The sequence below is a fragment of the Salvelinus fontinalis genome, chromosome 15 (assembly GCF_029448725.1).
Source record: "Salvelinus fontinalis isolate EN_2023a chromosome 15, ASM2944872v1, whole genome shotgun sequence".
Classification (NCBI taxonomy): domain Eukaryota; kingdom Metazoa; phylum Chordata; class Actinopteri; order Salmoniformes; family Salmonidae; genus Salvelinus; species Salvelinus fontinalis.
Genome location: NC_074679.1, coordinates 21,500,951 through 21,515,154, shown reverse-complemented (window position 1 = coordinate 21,515,154; position 14,204 = coordinate 21,500,951). Strand labels below are relative to the sequence as shown.

The following is a 14,204-nucleotide window of genomic DNA, read 5'->3' as shown; positions in this document are numbered from 1 at the left end:
CGGGGGACTGCCTTAATCGACATCCACGTCTTCGGCGCCCGGGGAACATTAGGTTAACTGCCTTGCTCAGGGCAGAACGACAGATTTTTACCTTGTCAGCTTGGGGATTCGATCCAGCAACTTTTCGGATACTGGCCCAATGCTCCTACCCTCCCGGCTACCTGTCGCCCTCTCTCTCTCTTTCGGGCCGGGGTGTCTGACACAGAAGGAGAAAGTAGCCAAACCGACTCGAGCAAGTTAGAAACTCATCTGGTAGTGTCTGTCTTGACTGCATCAAATTGATGTGAAGAAGCTAGCTAGCTAAAATAGCCAGCTAAGTTGGTTAGCTAGCTAGCTATTTGAGGCTATTTTGCGGCGCTCTATGCATCCTTGTCTACAACAACTCCATTCATATTAAACAGCCTACATTTTGGTTGATCATTGTAGCCTACTCCTTCTCATTTAACTAACTTAATTCCATTTAGCGGAAATCTCCCACTTCACTTGCTATACGTGGAACCTCTGACGGTAGTGCTGCTTTGATTGACCAACAATGACAAGCTACACAGGTGAAAAGTGTGTAGGCTACCGGTATGTCTTCTTTTTTAATGGGGCACACTCATAACTGTCATATAACTTTGAATAACCGTGCCCATCCCTACTTTATTAACATAGAGGCCTCTCTCTCACTGGCCCCGGGAGAGGTCATGGCTTATGACAGGAACACACAGCCGACAAATACCAGACCCCCTCACTCTGACAGTGTTGCCAGCCAATTCCCCCCTCACTAGTGTCTCTCTGCTGTGGTGTCGAATGGTTCAAGTCCAACTATTCTCTTTGTGCTCACACAGTCCTTTCAGGGTAGACAGGATACCCCCTGTATCGGTCATGTAGCCATTTGGTAGATGATCAGGAGATGAGATGCTCTGAACCTTCTCTTTTTCTGTTGAATGCTCTTGGAGAGCATGTTCTTACGTCAGTGCTGTGTATTTGTTTTCATCTCATAAATGAGTAGAACCTTGTATCACACATGTCTTAGCTTGACTCTCATCGAGTTCCTCCCCCTCAGCAGGACGTTCGACAGACTGACTTACTCAGATTACAGCTCACCAGCCAAAAACCATCAGAGCAAACTGGTCTCTGTAGACTGACGAAGGACATGTTGATTAATCAAACTGGGACTCAAGTCAAAACCATGATGACTTCTGCAGAGACCCATCTTGAAACCCAACACCTCTGATTTTCTTTGGAACCCCAGCGGCCTTCTCACAGGAGAAAAGCCCACCTATTGTCTCCCAGAGCCATGGAATAGATATTCAAGGCGCAGCAGCCAAGTAGTGTGTGGAAACTGCAATGATTGGTGTTTTACTGTGGACTTGTCCCCTGGAGGTGCGTACCTATCTCCCCAGGAGCAGGAAACCGATGTGGGCCCCCACCTGGCAACAGCCTCCTGTCTGTGGTCGAAAGTTGTGCGAATGCCCTTCTTGGGCCATGTTCCTCTGGTCGTGTCAGGTGATGCGTATCGTTGGGCCCATGCGGTGAGGGGAACCTGTTGCGATAGCCCCCCTCGGGTCTCCTGAGAACACTTGTTCATGTCAGGATACAGGACCTATCTGGAGGCCCAAGCAGATCCTGCTCACAACAGTCACTTTGAAATGGAGTGAATTTGATTTGAAACGCACATTATTTACCTGGTCCCTGTTCCTATAAGTTGCTACAGCTATGGAACAAAGAGGTGTTGAACATCTGCCTACCAGTCAGAGCTGGTGTTTCTGTGTGTTATTGGCTCACTAATGACAAAGCCAGCAGTGCTGTTTGATGTTGATTGGCTCTCCATGGCTTAGTTTCAAAGCCACTGTTTTGGTTCAACACAGTTGCTGTGTCTTATAATGGACAAGTGTTGTGTTTTGAGAGCATCTGAGATAGTTATATGCACCTTCTCTCCATCTCTTCTCCTGGTATAAATCTGCTTAAGGTTCATGAGGTTCCCATAATGACCTCAAAGGCTCTTTGTGTCTCGGTGGACCTCTGAAAGAGCCGTTTGGATGTTTGATTTGCCAACTGAGATGTAGGAAATGTAACATGCTCTGTCAGTTTGCACATATGGCTTCTGCCACAGCCCCATGCAGCTCCGTGGGGACGACTTTAGGATGAGGTAATATATAATCGGTTCCTGAGTAAATGCTCCTGATATAAAACGGCAGCTGAGTGGAGTTAGCCGCTGATCACTTGCAGGTTTCCTCAGTGTGGAGCAGGGCCGAGCGAGCGCAAGCTATTTTCTGCTCTTTAGCGTGTTTAGCCGTTAGCGTGCCAGTCGGGCTGAGGCCAGCGAGGCTGGCAGGGATGCAACACCATGTGAGCTGATATTTGCCAGAACAGGAGTTTAGGCTACCCCCCCTCTTGTCTCCTTTAACTAGCGCTCCACTCCAAAGACATTCTTTCCGCAATATTTAAGTGGAGCGTGCGTGAGTTGCCAGGATTAGTTGCTAAATTAAGCCATCCTAAATTAAGCCACTAAGCAGAGCCGGCAGCTGACTGACGTCATGATGAATGTGGCCATCGTGATGGTTGATGAGAGCATTGGTCTGAACCTGACCATAGGTCAGTGTTAAATCCAATGCTCCCTGAGATCAGACCCATTGCTCGCAGTGAAATGTACTGCACAGTCCGATAGGTGATGAACTCACCATATGACTAACTGTAGCTATGCGCTATGATGAAGAAGGCTTTGTGGATGCTTACATAAAGAAATGCAACTTGGTCTGCTCATACTGTACTAACAATGTACATCTAAAGCTTTATTTCATACAAAATATCCCTGTAGTCAGAGCAGAGCTAGGGACCAGCAGGTACAGGACACAACTTTGGCCTCAAATAAGGGATTTATTTGGCCATTAGAAGGAATTATAGGTATTTTCCGAGTCGTAAACTCAAAAGAGAATCTCGTTCTACACAGTTGGAAGTAAAAACTAGGTTGGGTGTGTCCGTCAATCATTTACCTAATCACTTCCCCTGGAGCAGCTCCGTGAGGTCAGGGTTGTAAGGTCAGTAGGAATAAACAGTCGACAGAGCAGTAGCCTAAGCACACACAGATCTGCAGCCAGGCTTACACGTCTGCCCTCAACTTACTGGCTCAGGAATGAAAACTTTGCTTGCTTGATGGGAATCAGGTGATGGCACGTGCACGCCTCTCTCCCGAGGGTTGAGCCAGACGTGCCTGAAGAATGCAGGGGAATTTCTCCCCAGAGGTGCCGGTAGAGACATGGCCTCTTAAATCATGCATCCTTAGCCCATTACAATTAATAACCCACATTTACTCTGCAGGAAACATGTTTGTGTGTGACATGAAATCCAGAGCCATAAAAATCTGGAAAAACAGTTCCAAACAGCAATGCTTTGTCCCAAAAATGTATTTGACGTTCACTGTAATCACGTAAAAATACACATTATTTTATGACAAACTATAACTTTTGATATATCAAGCTCAACTCTTCTGCTCTTTCTTCCCCTCTCAGAACTACGGAGTGGAGACAGACAACCTGAAGGGTCTGGTGGTGAGGATGAGAGCAGCCACCAACAGCCTGCACATGTCCACGTCAGACCGCAGGAAGTGCCCGACATACGACGGCAGCACCTCCAGGAAACCCCCCAACGACTTCCTCACCTCCGTGGTGGAGCTCATCGGAGCTGCCAAGAGTCTCCTGGCCTGGCTGGACAGGTAAGACCTCGCATCGCACAGCATTCTGGGAAGGCTGGCCCCACGAGCAAAAAACATTCAGTGTACTCCATTTGTATGCACAGAGTAGGGTTACCATGGTAACTTTGCATAGCTGTCCCAGCTACATAAAATCTGCTATATACATTCAAACTCCTGGACTGCCGTTGGGGTTAGCTGTAATGTTAGTTTTTCAAATGCATAGGAGTCATTAAGCTCACTGAATCACCTCATGACTAGAATATACTGCTACGCTACACATTACAGGCATTGGTTTCTCCTCAGCCTCTACAGACTATAGCAGAAACACAGCTCCTCTCTCTCAGGAGAGCCTTCTAGAAAGGGTTTGAGGACATATAAATGAAATTGGATACAGTCTGGTGGGTTTCATCTACCTCTGTCTAGTCATTGTCTAGAGAATATCCAGATGAGCTGTAAGACTCAATCCTCCAGAATATCCACATACTCTACTGCTCATGTACAGTGCTTACTTTATTTTCCAAGCATTTGTTTTAAAGATCACTCTCCCCTTCTGTCAGTTAACTAAACCAGGTAGTAGTATTAATGTCACCATGTTGACCTTCACAGCGGAAAGGATTTGTTTATTTTCTAAAGTTTGTTTCAAGATCAAAAGTGTGTTGTGATGACTTCTCCCAACGTATTTGGGGGTGGCATGGTGTTGAGGGGCTAACGGTAGGAGATGTATTTTGGAGTTCAGGGGTGGGTATTTGAGAGAAGGAATGGAGGAGGCGGCCCAACATGGAGACAGACTGTGTTCCTTCCAATCATTGTCTGTGGCCACAGAGCCTTCTATCCAAGGCACATGCAAAGTAGAGCAAGGTTCACCAGTACTGTTGTTTTCCTTATTAACAGCCTCCTAGAGGTGGCTCTGTCGCACTGTTGTCCCACTGTGATATTTACTCCCTTATCCAGCTCTCCTGACTGCTACTGAATTTCAGTATGGTCAGGGACATGACCCGGACCTTAAAATGTCATGATGAAATGGCATCTCAATCTTTTCTCTCCTCTCTTGTTGCAGGACGCCCCTGACTGGGATCAGTGACTTCACCAGCACCAAGAATAAGATCATTCAGCTGTGTCTGGACCTCACCACCACAGTTCAACAGGTCGGCATGTTGCTCTCTCGCTGGCTCTACCTCCACTCTCTCCCTTTTTCTCCACCCCTCTCTCTTGCTCCAGATCCCTCTCAACAGTGTACATGCAGCATGCCCCTGGAAAAGTCACACCATAGCTCTTTCCACTCAGGGCATCCTGGCCTGAGGGCAGACACATGTAGGATTAGGTCGGGGGGCAGGCGGTTATGAACATCGCAAGCCTGTTTCTGCTGTTTTGTTTTTGGTCTGCCCCCCCTCAGGTTAGCTGAGGAGACCCCAACCATGGTGGAGTTTTAACGGCAATTGCAGCCACTGAGTTTACACTTTAATGAAAATCTCTGGCGCTCTTTTAAAAGCATCTGCCAACATTATGCGTACTGCATTATTCCCTCGGCCATGTGGTTTCTGTTTGCCTGCTGCAAGATGTTCACAGCGGGAGAGCATACTTTCTGTGTGTACGTCCTGTGGAGGGTTAATGCACAGTGGGTTGAGGAGGTGGTACATTGGTCTACTTCACTGACACACATTAGATGTTTACCTCTTCTTCACTGACACACATTAGATGTTTACCTCTCCTTCACTGACACACATTAGATGTTTACCTCTCCTTCACTGACACACATTAGATGTTTACCTCTCCTTCACTGACACACATTAGATGTTTACCTCTCCTTCACTGACACACATTAGATGTTTACCTCTTCTTCACTGACACACATTAGATGTTTACCTCTCCTTCACTGACACACATTAGATGTTTACCTCTCCTTCACTGACACACATTAGATGTTTACCTCTCCTTCACTGACACACATTAGATGTTTACCTCTCCTTCACTGACACACATTAGATGTTTACCTCTCCTTCACTGACACACATTAGATGTTTACCTCTCCTTCACTGACACACATTAGATGTTTACCTCTCCTTCACTGACACACATTAGATGTTTACCTCTCCTTAAAAATCAGCAAACGTGCCATGTTAAATGTGTGTTTGATTTCACCATGGGTTGTCGGGTTCTATTTTTATCAGATTTATAGAATTAATATTTCCAATTTGTTTTCCGAACTGGTTATGTAAGAGTCAGCTCTGAAAGAAAACAAACGAAGCCAGTTAAAAACCCAAGCACAGAGGCAAAGTGCCTGTCTGCTTTTTGACCGTTTCTTTCCCCAGGGCATCCCAACAATTGCCAACAGCCTTTACAGTTTACACCCATAGTGAAAGTGGCTATTGAGATTGCAGGTACTGTTTTTGAAGGGTTATTGCATAGGGTATATTCTGTTCCCATGGTGCTGATTGCCTTGCCAACGTCTGGGATTTCAAAGCTCAGGTGATTTACTGTGGTGGGTCTCACCCTGGGTGTGGAGGAGGAGTGGGGAGCTGAGTGGAGACATTTCCCACAAAGGTGTTTTTAAAGTGAAGGGTTTTTGTGTGGCGTGAGCCTTGTACTCCAGGGCTGCCTGTTGCAGCTTTACTGTGGTGTACTGTAGCAGACACCTTGGCCTTGATGGCACTCAGCTGTGAGAGACCCAGGTGGATATGTCTTCAGTCCATCCAGGGGCCACCTTATCCTGTCATAGACACATGCAGGAAGATACCTCCAATGCTCTCACAGACCTATGTATCTGACATAGGCTTTAGACACTCCTGGACTCCCCCAACAGATTTCGGGGAGGTGTTTGTCAAAGACCAGGCAGGTGCTGAGGGGGAGTATAACTGTGATTTTTATGGTGTGGGCATGCTTCATGAGGTTACACAGCCTGTTAATGAACCTCCGCCAAGAACAGGGCTTTAAAGATGGTCGATTTATGTCCTTCTGCATGAATGAACTCAATGTATACACACGCAATAAAACAGCAAACATGCAGCCATTGCAGCCACCTCATCTGACCCGTGAGGTCAGAGTTTGCTCTGTCTTCCTGCATAAAGGGTCAAGAAAGGTGAGGGTAACACTCAGTAAAGAGGTGGAAAGACATTGTAGGAGGAAGGGAAGTCTGGAGGGCAGGTCTGAGTCACATGGTGTTTTGATTTCTTGTTCTGTAAGATCCTGTTCATTTGTCCAGTCTGGTCAGCTGTATAACTGGCTCCTTGTTGAACTGGTGTGCCAGCAGCCTTCTCTTTTTGCCACTTCATTGCTCGGCTGGACAAATTGTCTCTGGTTACAGATCAAAGGCTGCAGGGCCGTCTGGGGAGTCATCTGATCCTAGTCTGCTGTGGGAGGACCACCATGGCATGAGGAGGCTGAGGATCGGCTGCTTTACCCAGGGAATCTTTCCTCAGTCTTTCCCTCTGATCTTGGTTTCCATCTGGCTTATGTATGAATACTGCTTCTGTTCTGTTTTTGAAAGTTTGATGCTTCAAGGGATTGTCAAAAAACACAGATCTGAAAGATTATGCCAACGAGGATTATATTCACATTGTGATCATTTGCTACTTTTGATATAAAACAGTCTGCATGTAAGAAAAGCAGTTTATTATGATACTGCTTTTGACCGCAAACCTACTAAATCTGTCTTTTTAGCATATCTGATTTTGGCATGAAAAATGCATTTCAGCTTGACGTATTCATCCAAATATAGACCTATTTATGGCAAAAATATGCCAGTTTCTGATGGAGGTCCTGACAAATTCCTTTCAAAAACACCACACGTCCTTGGCCGTGTTGGAAAGTAATTGAGGGGAAACATTGTTTTGGTACCAAAACTGAAACTGTATTTTATGCTTATTAGTTTCCCTCCATGTTTGTTCTGGTGGTTTTACTAGTTAAAAAAGAGTTATGTGCATCGGTATCCCAAAAGAAAACATTCAGTACAGTGCAGATCATAAGATGATTCCATAGAGAGAGACTGCTGGAAAAAACTCTTGGCCCTAAAGGACAAACCAGTGCTGTAGTCCTTCTCTGTGGTTTTCACAAATAAGCTGGCAAACCTTGTCCATTCACCCTATCCCAGTCTGCTGTCCCCATGTGCTTCAAGACGGCCACCATTGTTCCTGTACCCAAGAAAGCAAAGGTAACTGAACTAAATGACCATCACCCCGTAGCACTCACTTCTGTCATCATGAAGTGCTTTGAGAGACTAGTCAAGGATCATATCACCTCTACCTTACCTAACATCCTAGACCCACTTCAATTTGCTTACCGCCCCAATAGATCCACAGACGATGCAATTACCATCACACTGCCCTATCCCATTTGGAAAAGAGGAATACCTATGTAAGAATGCTGTTCATTGACTATAGCTCAGTATTCAACACCATAGTACCCTCCAAGCTCATCATTAAGCTCGGGGCCCTGGGTTTGAACCCCACCCTCTGCATCTGGATCTTGAACTTCCTGACAGGCCGCCCCCAGGTAGTGAAGGTAGGAAACAACACCACCACTTTGCTGATCCTGAACACTGGGGCCCCACAAGGGTGTGTGCTCAGCCCCCTCCTGTTCACCCATATGACTGTGTGGCCAAGCATGCCTCCAACTCAATCATCAAGTTTGCAGACAACACAAAAGTAGTAGGCTTGAATACCAACCATGACGAGACAGCCTACAGGGAGGAGGTGAGGGCTCTGGGAGTGTGGTGTCAGGAAAACAACCTCTCACTCAACGTCAACAAAACAAAGGAGATGATTGTGGACTTCAGGAAACAGCAGAGGGAGCACCTACCTATCCACATCGACGGGACCGCAGTGGAGAAGGTGGAAAGCTTCAAGTTCCTCGGTGTACACATCTATTAAATGTTATTGGTCACATACACGTGTTTAGAAGATGTTATTGCGGGTGTAGCAATATTTAACAAGTAATATCTAACAATTCAATTTATGAATTGATACGCAAAACAACGCCGGATTCAAAACTTCGAATTTTTCAATTTAAATTATTGTACAAAATTCTTGCAACTAATAGAATGTTATATATATGGGGGATACAATCTTCCCAGCTCTGTAGATTCTGCTGTGAGGAGGCAGAGTCATTAGACCATTTATTTTGGTATTGTCCGCATGTAGCTCGTTTTTGGTCACAGGTCCAGGAATGGTTGAAGAATTGCAACATTTGCGTAGAACTAACGCTACAGATAGCAATACTGGGGGTTTTGAAAAGCCATAGTCAATCAATCAATAATATAATAATTATTTTAGCAAAAATGTTTATTTTTAATTTACAATCCGTGGAAGCTATGAGAATAGGAAGATTCAAATCTTTTGTGAAGCATCACAGCACAGTTGAAAAATATATGGCAAATAAAAATCCGAAATGGATGATGTTGGAAGATAGATGGGAAGGGTTGAGTGGAGCTGAAGGGTGGGACTAATAACAAGATAAACAATGTAGGGCATACGGGATCTGTGAAATGTGTATAGGTGCGGAGCTATTGTGAAATAGCACAGTTACAAGTGGAAATCAAACTGGATGGACAACAGAAATAGAGGAAGGACTAAGAACAAACAAGAGAGAACTATTATAAAGTAGACTGTGTCTGTAAAATGTGTATAAGATGTATAAATTGAAGGTAAAAACAGAAATGTTTATCAGTTTACTCTAATTGGGGGATCGGTGGTAGGGTGTGCGGGGAATAATAATAAAGGTATACTCTTTAAAAAAAAGTATATGTCTATGTAGGTATGTGTATGTATATATGTGTATATGTATGCATACGTGAATGGATATATATTTACCCAAAAAAATATGGGGGATTGGAAATGATGCAGACAATTACATTGGAAGCAACATTCTTTCCGCAATATTAAGCTGATCCACCCCCCGGGGAAAAAATAATAAATAAAAAAAAAATCTAACAATTTCACAACATGTACCCAATACACACAAATTAAAGTAAAGGAATGGAATTAAGAATATATCAATATATGGACGAGCAATGTCAGAGCGGCATAGACTAAGATACAGTAGAGTAGTATAGAATACATATGAGAAAGTAATGCAAGATACTTAAACATTTATTGAAGTGGCCAGTGATTTCAAGTCTATGTATATAGGTAGCAGCCTCTGTGCTAGTGATGGCTATTCAACAGTCTGATGGCCACTTGACTGCACCAGGCCACCAGCCGGTCATCTCTCCACGATACATGGACTCATTGCCGTCGGTGTTGAGACCGACCAGTTGTATCATATGCAAACTTCAGGAGTTTGACAGGTGCAGTTATCGGTGTTGAGGTGAGAACACGTGTCCTTGTGGCCCTCCGGTACTGAGGGATAAAGAGTCCGAAAAGGTGTTTTCACAGCTTCACGTGTTGCGTCCTTTTGATCAGGAAGTCAGTGATCCTCTGACCGATGGAGCCGGATACGTTCAATTGGGAGAGTTTGTCATGTAGCGGTTCTGGGATGATGTTATTCAACGCAGAGCTGAAGTCCACAAACAATATCCTTGCATATGTCTTTCGGTTATCAAGGATGTAGTGTAGGCCCATGTTGACAGTGTCGTCCACAGACCAAGAGAGGTTTTGAGTTTGGACAGTACCAGGCGATCAAAGGTTATGATGACCGAGTTGTTAGAGGATCAAAAGTTAGACGATGAAAGCATGGCAACCCAGTGCTAAACAGTGTTTTGTTTACTGAAGTCAATTAAAAACTGAAATGGGATTGGATATGGGTTTTTGGTCACCTTGAAGTTAGATGATATGGTTTCTACAGTGTAACACTTTGCCGCCTCCTCTCCAAGTTGTGTTTTCTAGATGCAAGGTTCCCTCATTTACACTACTCTATAGTTTACTGTAACCCCACACCACGTTATGCAATTATATTGTCCCCAAGTTCATATGGAGATGTAATTTGACTCAGAAAGCTATTTATTTGAGGCCATTCTCCAACTCCCACAGTCCTATATCTGGATCTTTGATTATATCATATTTATTGACTCACTATACTTAGTAAATAAAAACTATCTTTGTGGGGAAAGAACCTCTTCCTGTTGATGGAGTATTGAGAAGGCCGCCTATCTAACATCTGTCTCCTCCTCCACAGGACTATACTGTTTACGAGATGGAGGAAAAGATCCTGGAAGTTGTAAGTATATCTCCTCTCCTTATGTAAACTTTAGAATGAGTTCCCACCTCCTATGGGAGCACTCAGGTAAAGTCTGTTTGAACGTTTGGGTAGATGTTGATCTCTAATGTTTTATATGGAGATTAGGTGGCATGCTTTCAGCGCAGTCTCCCTCTGAGTTAATAGTGCAGGCAGGGCCATGGGCTTGGGCCCTCTGGTAAAAGAGGCGGCTAAAATACACCCCGGCCATCAATCAGTGTTTCCTGTCCCTGACACTCCAGACTCTACAGCTCACACTGAACTTCCTCCCTCTCAGACACTGTCGGTGAACTCTGCTGCAGGCACTCACACAATAGCTAGATCTCAATCTCTACACTGTTTAGAAGTCTTCTCCATGTTGAACTTGTTCAAATAAGTGCACCAGAAAAACTCTTGTAGTTAGACTGGTCCCTATCTATGGTGAATATTCTGAAGTGTGTGTAGCATTTCACTGATTATTGTTTGTTTTCAAATTCCTGTCAAGGGATCTAGTTATAGACTTGTGTGGTCAACACAAAATTCAATTAGAGCTAAAATAAGGTTGGTTCAGTGCATCAGTTGGTTTAACTCGTGTCCCATCCGCATCTGTATGTAAGCACAAATGTGTTGTGCGTGTTTTAGGCATGATGCTTGTTACTCGCCTGAAGAAAAAGCAAATTCTCTCAGAGCATCACTAAAATGCCCCCACTAATGATGACAAGGTGGTGAGATTGTCTGTAATGACCTAGAATGGAGAAGAGGGGTATAGGCGGATCTCCCGCATGTTCTCAGTGCTGTATCTGAAGCTGGAGAACCAGCTAATGTTAACGTTAATGACCCTCACCCCTCGTTTCCCCCCTCTTCCATGGGGGAGTGTGATAATTGCCCCAGAGTGACTGACTGTTCTTGTCACCTGACTGCCTGGCCAACCTGCCAGCCCACCCCTCTAACACTGACAGCCACAGAAACAACACCTCTTAGGTGACAGGCGGTAGCTACAGAATCACAGTCACGTGACGGGACATTACTGGGTTGGTCGTGTAATCACAGCCATCAGGAAAGCACATCGAGTCACTGGAACAAGCAATGAGATGGATTCATGAGATTCCATTCAATTTGTTTTCATTCTTTGGGTTGTTTGTTTTGGTTTTCTTGCGTTGCTTAAAAGGGTTCCCTCCGATCTTTCTCGTTCCAGTCCAAGGTTCTGAACAGCATCTGTGACCAGACCGTGAGAACCACCTCTGACCCTCTGATGAGCCAATCAGCATGCTTGGATGAAGTTCAGCTCAACAACCTCAAGCCTGGGGAGGGACTGGTGAGGAATGCTGCCTGTTCTCAGTTTAACCCCAAACCATCTGGACTACTAGCGCAGTGTGTCTGGACTACTAGCGCAGTGTGTCTGGACTACTAGCGCAGTGTGTCTGGACTACTAGCGCAGTGTGTCTGGACTACTAGCGCAGTGTGTCTGGACTACTAGCGCAGTGTGTCTGGACTACTAGCGCAGTGTGTCTGGACTACTAGCGCAGTGTGTCTGGACTACTAGCGCAGTGTGTCTGGACTACTAGCGCAGTGTGTCTGGACTACTAGCGCAGTGTGTCTGGACTACTAGCGCAGTGTGTCTGGACTACTAGCGCAGTGTGTCTGGACTACTAGCGCAGTGTGTCTGGACTACTAGCGCAGTGTGTAAGAAAGTTGAACACCAGACAAGTTCAAAATGTCTCACAAATGATAATTCATGTATTTGTACAGGGTATGTACATCAAATCCACCTATGATGGACTTCATGTCATCACGGGCACCACAGAGCATGTAAGTATAATGGCCACAGAGGAATACTTGAGTATATCCTAGTGAACGCGCCGTCTTAGTGAACACCATCCCTGTGAACACCATCCTAGTCAACGCGCCATGTTTCATTATAAATCCAGTTGGTATAGCAACTCTTAATATTATGCGTAAATACTAGTTGCCAAGTTCTGATGGGGAGACAGTCAGTGGTATAAAGTACTTAAGTAAACATAATTTAAAGTACTACTTATGTAGTTTTTGGGGGTATCTGTATTTTACTATTTATATTTGACAACTTTTTAATTTGACTTCAATACATTCCTAAAGAAAATTATGTACTTTTTACTCCATACATTTTCCCTGACACAAAAGGACTTGTTACATTTTGAATGCTTAGCAGGACAGGAAAATAGTGTAATTCACGCACTTATCATGAGAACATTCCTGGTCGTCCTTACTGCCTCTGATCTGGCAGACTCACTAAACACACATGCTTTGAGTGTTAGTGTGCCCCTGGCTATCGGTAAATGACACTTTTTTTGGGCTATCTGGTTTGCTGAATATAAGGAATTTGAAATTACTTTTGATACTTAAGTATATTTAAAACCAAATACTTTTACTCAAGTAGGATTTTACTTAGTGACTTTCACTTGAGTCATTTATTTTATTATCTTTACTTTTACTCAACTATGACAATTGGGTAGTTTTTTCACCACTGGGGACAGTTAAGGGTGGGCTTCAAACAGTCCATCTTCTTTCCAACCCACCCTGCCCCCCTCCTCCGGTGCGAAGGGTGGTCGAGGGCAGAAGTGTTTACCCCAGAGCAAGGATACCAGTGTAAATGTGTTTATCAAGCAGTGAAGAGAGGGATGGAGTTGTGTATGGGTTGAATAATATAGCTGTTCCCATCTCCGTCATCCATTTTAGAATCACAAACTCCAACAGTAAAACATCCTCCTAGTGTTCCTCCTCAGGAACACAGTAATGTGGCAGCGCTAGCTAATACAGCCTAATTATCATGCCTTCCGTCGTTTATCAAACCCTAATTCATCATATATCATGACTCATTAATTGCTTTGACGTTCTCATGCAAAATGTGTCATGTATAATTTGACAACCCATTCATTAAGAAGGGTGTTTGGGTTGTGTAGTCAGAATTATATTGAAGGTGTATTTCCTCAGGGGCTTATGAAGTGGGTCTGTTTCGTAACAAGCCCGTACGTGGCACTTCTGACGACAAAGCAAAGACAGATAAATGTGTAATTATCCAGGAGCTAATATTACATGTAGGGGATGTCTGTTGGTAGACTAATCTTCTCCTTTGTGTTGTCAGTCCCCGGCGGACATGACTAGGAAGATCCATGGAGGTGACGAGGTGATCCAGGTCAACCAGCAGACAGTGGTGAGCACCCAGCACCTGTTATATCTGACACCTGTCACACACACCACTCCTCCAATTAACTATAGTGCTATAGAAGGGTTGAGACTGTCCACGGCTCACACATTCACTTAAAACCACACATTTATGTCTTAAGTTAGAATCGGGCCCTTGCAGTTCACTACACAGCTACAGAAGGATATATTGCTGACTCTG

The 14,204-nt window shown here is 44.5% G+C and overlaps 1 protein-coding gene across 2 annotated transcripts in view; it reads left to right on the top strand.

The window, feature by feature from the left end:
• LOC129811534 (connector enhancer of kinase suppressor of ras 3-like) overlaps positions 1 to 14,204 on the top strand; it is an 83,971-nt gene that overhangs the window by 29,734 nt on the left and 40,033 nt on the right. For both annotated transcript variants that reach the window (XM_055862927.1, XM_055862928.1), the window contains exons 3-8: positions 3,495 to 3,697; positions 4,734 to 4,821; positions 10,784 to 10,825; positions 12,018 to 12,137; positions 12,572 to 12,631; positions 13,944 to 14,012. In XM_055862927.1, the coding sequence (XP_055718902.1) occupies positions 3,495 to 3,697; positions 4,734 to 4,821; positions 10,784 to 10,825; positions 12,018 to 12,137; positions 12,572 to 12,631; positions 13,944 to 14,012 (582 nt within the window). The remainder of the gene's footprint in view (positions 1 to 3,494; positions 3,698 to 4,733; positions 4,822 to 10,783; positions 10,826 to 12,017; positions 12,138 to 12,571; positions 12,632 to 13,943; positions 14,013 to 14,204) is intronic.